Consider the following 7829-nt stretch of genomic DNA (forward strand, 5'->3'; position numbering starts at 1 on the left):
TGTGTGTGTGTGTGTGTGTCTCTGTCTGTCTGTGTGTGTCTGTCTGTCTGTGTGTGTGTTTCTCTCTCACCTGCAGACTGCCGCTCCATCAGCTGATCAGGAGTATTGATCAGGACTGAACTCAGCGACCCTCCAGCTCATTGATCCTGACGTGCACACACACACGTTTGCTTCAGGTCTGTCACAGCTGTTCCTGTTATTTTGTCCACCCCCTGACTCTCTGTACTGATGTGTTTGTGCTTTGTGTCCTGACCCGCTGCAGGGTCAGAGGTCAGAGGTCAGAGCCTCATTAGCTCCTCAGTAAACAGACCTGAGGGCAGCAGGAAGTCACACCTGGACTCACCTTAACTCACCTGCGACTTAGAGAGGAAGTGACATCACATCGGGTCAGGACATCGGGTCAGGTCAGGACACTGCTGGATGTTAGATTAATCAATTGATTGTTAGTTTAAAATGTTAATGAAGTAAACGAGTCTGTGTGAACTCAACAAACTCACAGGAATCAATAAAAACATGTTGGACTGAAGAGATCCAAGTGACCCGATCACATCTGATCCATGCCAATCAGAACCAATGACTCTAATCATCAAGAAATAACATATTTCATGTCCTACAGGACAAAAACAAACTGTCTTCAGAGACGTGCTGTAAACTGAGTGTACCGACCCTTTAAACTGGACGACTGTTACTCCTGCAGGAGCACGGTGTGATAATCCCTGTGTGTGTGTGTGTGTGTGTGTGTGTGTGTGTGTGTGTGTGTGTGTGCGTGCGTGCGTGCGTGCGTGCGTGCGTGATGCATTCATGTGCAGAGCAGCAGCTCAGATGTTATCAGCAGCAGCTCGCATACAAAAAGACTGGCAGCTGATTGGCTGTAACTGTGTGTGTGTGTGTGTGTGTGTGTGTGTGTGCGTGCGTGCGTGTGCGCGCGCGCGTGTGTGCGTGTGTGTGTGTGGGATTAGAAGGGAAATAAAGAAAATTTAAAAAAGAGCTAACCTGGGAACGCTGCGACTGTACTGAAGTAGAGTTTGAGGTACTTGTACTTCAGTATTACTTACTGTACTTAAGAGATTACTTTAGTTACTTTACAGATTACATGCTGACTCAGTCTATACACACTAAACTATATGATCAGTTACTTTACTGATACTTTGATACTTTAGTACATTTGATATCAGAAGACTTTTACTCGAGTATGAGGTGAGAGTTAACAACACTGTAATCACATGAATGTATCGATTATTACAACACAATAATTAATATGTGTTATTGATCCGTTCTGACTGACTTCTGCTGCTTTAAGTTTATTTTGATGAATAAATACTTTTGTACTTTTAAGGAAATATAAAATACAGGACTTTTATTGTAACAGAGTATTTTTACACTGTGGTAACGCTACGTTTACTGAAGTATAAGTATCTGAGTACTTCTTCTGTAATAAAGTAGAAGGAGCAGTAACTAGATGAAGGATTTGTCTCTGAGTGAACATCTGAGCTGAAGTCTGACAGCAGCTCATTCACATGCAGATGTTCTGTTTGACGACTTACAGGATCTTCACAGATGCAAATACACCACCTCCACCTCCAGAAAGGGTTAGGGTCACCTGATCAGCACAGACGCTCTGAACTCTTCACTGGAGCTGCTGAGATACAAGATGTTATTTAACCCTCGACCGCATCGTCTCCTCAGATCAGGTTGTGATCTCTGTGATCACAGCAGACGAGCTGCATGGAGACATCTGATGTTTCAATCATCTCCAGCTGCTTCAGGTGTTCAGCAGAACGCTGCAACTCTGTTTTACTGTGAAGCTCCAGAAATGTTCTGTGGACTACGAGACTTCACCTGACTTTATATCATCAGGAGGAGACGATGACTGAGCCTGACTTTATATCATCAGGAGGAGACGATGACTGAGCCTGACTTTATATCGTCAGGAGGAGATGATGACTGAGCCTGACTTTATATCATCAGGAGGAGACGATGGCTGAGCCTGACTTTATATCGTCAGGAGGAGACGATGACTGAGCCTGACTTTACATCGTCAGGAGGAGACGATGGCTGAGCCTGACTTTACATCGTCAGGAGGAGATGATGGCTGAGCCTGACTTTACATCGTCAGGAGGAGACGATGACTGAGCCTGACTTTACATCGTCAGGAGGAGACGATGGCTGAGCCTGACTTTACATCGTCAGGAGGAGACGATGGCTGAGCCTGACTTTACATCATCAGGAGGAGACGATGACTGAGCCTGACTTTATATCATCAGGAGGAGACGATGGCTGAGTCTGACTTTATATCATCAGGAGGAGACGATGACTGAGCCTGACTTTATATCATCAGGAGGAGATGATGACTGAGCCTGACTTTATATCATCAGGAGGAGACGATGACTGAGCCTGACTTTATATCATCAGGAGATGATGACTGAGCCTGACTTTATATCATCAGGAGGAGATGATGACTGAGCCTGACTTTATATCATCAGGAGGAGACGATGACTGAGCCTGACTTTATATCATCAGGAGGAGACGATGACTGAGCCTGACTTTATATCATCAGGAGGAGATGATGACTGAGCCTGACTTTATATCATCAGGAGATGATGACTGAGCCTGACTTTATATCATCAGGAGGAGATGATGACTGAGCCTGACTTTATATCATCAGGAGGAGATGATGACTGAGCCTGACTTTATATCATCAGGAGGAGACGATGGCTGAGCCTGACTTTATGTCATCAGGAGGAGACGATGACTGAGCCTGACTTTATATCATCAGGAGGAGACGATGACTGAGCCTGACTTTATATCGTCAGGAGGAGATGACTGGGTGAACTGTTCCTTTAACTGATCTCTATTGTGTCGGCCACTTGCTCATTAAGTTTCTGGGTCGTCCTCGTACTTCCTGTCTCATTGGCCTGTTTCCACCTGAAGAGTTGTCACCTCTGCAGCAGCTCGACCTTTGACCTCTGACAGCTCACAGGACAACAGACACATTCCTGAATAACGGCTCGACTCATCAATGAGAATGGATGGTAACACACACACGCACACACACACACACACACACACACACAGGCACACACAGACACATACACACACACGGCAAAAGAGCAGTTCAGCACTTGTTTCTGAGACAGACGTGTTCAGATGGACAATGTTAGCCTAGCTTAGCATAAAGACTGATCAGCACCTTTAAAGCTCAGCGACCGACCACTTTTATGTTGTTTGATTAATTTGTGAAGGGATGTAACTTTAGTACAATCATACGTTTACTTCACTGATAAAGTAAGTCTTTCATGTTATACTGTGTTTTTGTTTATACTTATACTCCATTACATTTTTGTTACTCTGCAGATTCAAATTATTAATCATTATTAATCAACTGATACAAAGCAGAATATAAAGTAATTAAAATTAGTTCCATGTCTACAGAAGAGATGAACACATGAGGGCATTAATAATTTAATCAGTAATTTAATATATATGTTTTTGGGCCATGTTGAAGTACTTTGGTTGAAGTTAAATATTTAGTAGTTGTGGTTATCGGGGGAGGAACACGTCAGAACTACTTCCTGAAGAACAGCAGTGTATCCCTCCTCCATTCAGCCTCAGGACACTGAGTCACCCTGGACGAGTCGTCCTGCAGCAGAGCTCTGGCTTCATGTCCTCTGTCCTCATGTTGTCCTGCTGTGTCTGACCAACAAGCCCTTCAAGATAGGTCACAAGGTGGAACAGCTCTATATGGTAACATTTAATATATAATATAATATATAATATATATAATATAATATAATATAATAGAATATAATATAATATGATATAATATAATATATATAATATAATATGATATAATATATAATATATATAATATAATATAATATAATATATAATATATATAATATAATATGATATAATATAATATATAATAAATATAATATAGTATAATGTAATATATATAATATAATATAATATAATATATAATATATATAATATAATATGATATAATATATAATATACATAATATAATATAATATAATATATAATATATATAATATAATATAATATATATATAGTATAATATGATATAATATATAATATATATAATATAATATAATATATATAATATAATATATATAATATAATATATATAATATAATGTAATATAATATATATAATATAATATAATATAATATATAATATAATATAATATAATATATAATATACATAATATAATATAATATAATATATAATATATATAATATAATATAATATATATATAGTATAATATGATATAATATATAATATATATAATATAATATAATATATATAATATAATATAATATAATATAATATATATAATATAATATAATATAATATAATATATAATATAATATAATATAATATATATAATATAATATATAATATAATATAATATAATATAATATAATATAATATAATATATAATATAATATAATATAGTGAATATTTCACAAAAACTTTCACAATGATCACTGATTGGTTCCTTCAGTCTGCAGCTGTGTGATCAATATTTAAAATGTTTTAAAGATAAACAATATTTCATAACTTCATCTTTGCTGACTTTGTATTTACAGAACCAACCTGGAGACAGACGAACTGAACATGTTCACTTTGATCCGGAGGCTCTGATCATATGGATCCAGTGACTGATCGGCAGGAAGCATCGATCACTCTCACTGACTGATTTATCAATTGAAGCTGGATTGATGTAACGGCCAGACGCCTGTGGGCGGGCCGGCCGGGAGGGTCGGAGGGTTGTGATTGGCTGGGATCGCTGCGGAGGCGGGAAGGTTCGGGAGAAGAAGAGCGGTTATTGGTCGAGGGCGGTAACGTCGCGCGCATGATCAGCCGGTTAATAAGACGCCGGTTTGGAGGTTTGAACAGAGACAGAGATGCTGCCGGGCTGAGCGGACCGGACCGACACAGAGACAGAGAGTACACGAGTGTCTGCGGCCGGTAGTTCGAGTCTGCCGCGGTCAGTCCGACACAGACAGTCGGAACATGGTTCAGCAGACGGAACATGGCGGGGTGGTGATTAACAGCGGGTCCCGCGGAGCGACCGACCCGGAGGAGAGCGAGCTGCTGGCGGCCTCGGCGTGCAGCCCCGTGCCGGTAAAGCCGGACTGGTGCAAAACAGCTTCGGGTCACATTAAACGGCCCATGAACGCCTTCATGGTCTGGTCCAAGATCGAGAGGAGGAAGATCATGGAGCAGTCACCGGACATGCACAACGCGGAGATCTCCAAGCGGCTCGGGAAGCGCTGGAAGATGTTAAAGGACACCGAGAAGATCCCGTTCATCCGGGAGGCGGAGCGGCTCCGGCTCAAGCACATGGCCGACTACCCGGACTACAAGTACCGGCCCAAGAAGAAGCCCAAGACGGAGGGCTGTGCGTTTCCTGCGGGGAAGCCAGCCGCTCCGTCCCCGGAGAAAACCGGCGTCAGACCCGTGAATAAGAGCCACGCTGCCGCCAAGAAATTCTCCAAGTTGAAGCCCAGCAAGCCGACGGTCGGTCCGGGCCGAGCGAGCAGCCACCTCCCGCAGCACCACCAGCACCAGGACCCCCGGTACCGGTACGTGTTGACCACCAGCTTCAAAGCCAACAAGCCTATTAAACGGGAGTTTACCGACGATGAGGAGGAGGACGAGGACGAGGATGAAGACGACTCCGAGGAGGAGCAGGAGTTTAAGGCGGACGAGGAGGACGAGCCGTCCCGGTACTGCCTCGCCAAGATGCCGGCCGGCCTGAGCTCCGCCGCCGCCGACCCGGAGGTGACCAGCATGTACGACTCGTCCGGTCGGCTCTTCTACAGCTTCAAGAACATCACCCGGCAGGGCACCGGTACCTCCTCATACCCGGCCTCCCTCTCACCAGCATCCTCGTCCCGGTCCGGCTCCACCTCGTCCTCCTCCTGCTGCGGGGAGGACCTGGACGATCTGCCCGCGGACGGGACCGACTTCACCCTGAGCCTCCTGGCCGGCTTCCACGCCTCCTCCGAGCCGTGGAACTCGTCCTCCAGCTCGGCCCCGGGGAACCTGAGCCTGTCCCTGGTGGACAAAGACCTGGACTCGTGCAGCAGCGAGGGCAGCCTCGGGTCCCACTTCGACTTCCCGGATTATTGCACCCCGGAGCTCAGCGAGATGATCGCCGGGAACTGGCTGGAGGCGAACTACTCGGACCTGGTGTTCACGTGTTGATCCGGGATTGTTGTCTCCACCCGCCTCGTCCGCCCCGGAACCGGCTCTGGAGGGTGTTTCTGGAGCCCCAGGGCTGCGGGGGGGCTGTCTCGGGGGACCCCGGACTGGACTCACTCTGCTGCGGTTCTGCAGCAGAACATGAATGAACTGACTTCACTTCACTTCAACAGGGTTTTATGGATTCAGTTTAATGTTGCTCGGGTCAGAACCAGGACCCGAACTATGCATTCCCGTCTGACCCAGACTGACTCTGATGTATGAGGATGTGTTTGTTCTGGGTCGGAACCTTCAGGACTGTTTTATTGACTCCTCACACGGTTTATTTGATATTTATGGGTTTTCAGCTTCCTCCACGGAAGTGACCGACAGGTATGGCGGGAAACATTTTTTGATATTTCCAGAACCAGAACCAGAACCAGAACATACCTCATGTTTTCTTAAAGAGTAAAACTATTTTCAGGCTTATTTTTGTACCGTCAAAGGGAAATGACGTCAGGCACTTCTTCTTCTACCACTTTTCACTCTGACTGATGAACATTGATATGATTTGTGCTGAGCGTGTTGAGGGTTCAGATCCCAGCCAGCCTGCCTTGCTTCACTGCCTCGCTGTTGTTTTAAAGCTGTACAGACCGGAAGCTTGTTGTATATGTTGTGTAAGATAGTTAGTTTGGAGTTTGTGTGAATGAGGAGAGAAACTGCATCTTTGTGTTTTTGTCAACAGGCACATTTTGTTTCAGTCATTATTTCTGTGCAATATAAGAGAAGAAGAAATAAAGGAGCAGTCCGAGTTTTTGTTTGGCAGCAGAGCAGCTTCATGAAGTCTGACAACTGAATAAATCAGCTGGAACTGAACCTTCACCTGTGTCTGCTTATTGATCACTGATGCTGGAAGCTGATTGGCTGTTGGTGGCCTGTGTTTAATCTCTCCTCAGGAGCTGTCAGTCACGTCACATGACCCGTCGTCATGGAGACGTAGATGTTCAAATTCACAAACTTGGAGGTGTTTGTTGTTTTTCATGTTTGCTTCAATGTTGATTCAAAGATCAATTCCAGGAATGATCCAGAGCTTCAAAGCATCCTTGAAATCAGTCTCCAGGTCCTTGAAGGAGTTTCCAGGCTGATGTTTGCATCTGTACTAAAGACGGTCTTCAAGGTTCGTCAGGGTGGAGGTGACTTTACAGTTATATTATTACATCACCAATGCTACCAGAGCAGGGTTTAGACTGGTATTTCTCTTCATCATCATCATCATCATCATCATCATCATCATCATCATCATCTTCGTCTTCTTCATCTTCTACATCTTCTTCGTCGTCTTCTTCATCTTCTACATCTTCATCTTCATCTTCTTCAATTTCATCTTCTTCATCTTCTACATCTTCTTCTTCGTCTTCTTCATCTTCTACATCTTCATCTTCTTCTTCATCATCCTCTTCTTCATTTTATTCTTCTTCTTCCTCTTCTTCATCGTCATCTTCATCTTCTTCATCTTCTTCATCTTCTTCGTCATCTTCATCTTCTTCATCTTCTTCGTCTTCTTCATCTTCTACATCTTCATCTTCATCTTCTACATCTTCTTCTTCATCGTCATC

The 7829-nt window shown here is 43.5% G+C and overlaps 1 protein-coding gene across 1 annotated transcript; it reads left to right on the forward strand.

Annotated features, from left to right (window-relative positions):
- Positions 1–4892: 4892 nt before the first annotated feature.
- On the forward strand, positions 4893–7089 carry sox11b (SRY-box transcription factor 11b). Its single transcript, XM_084376708.1, has one exon. It carries the CDS (start codon positions 5041–5043, stop codon positions 6235–6237), a length of 1197 nt encoding a protein of 398 aa, XP_084232834.1. The 5' UTR covers positions 4893–5040; the 3' UTR covers positions 6238–7089.
- The last annotated feature ends 740 nt before the right edge of the window (positions 7090–7829 follow it).

This window comes from Pagrus pagrus, assembly GCF_965226575.1.
Source record: "Pagrus pagrus genome assembly, chromosome: 16".
In the NCBI taxonomy this organism is placed as follows: Eukaryota; Metazoa; Chordata; class Actinopteri; order Spariformes; family Sparidae; genus Pagrus; species Pagrus pagrus.

Coding starts and splice junctions, on each gene's coding strand:
- sox11b (XM_084376708.1), top strand. CDS start 5,041: ATGGTTCAGCAGACGGAACATGGCGGGGTGGTGATTAACAGCGGGTCC.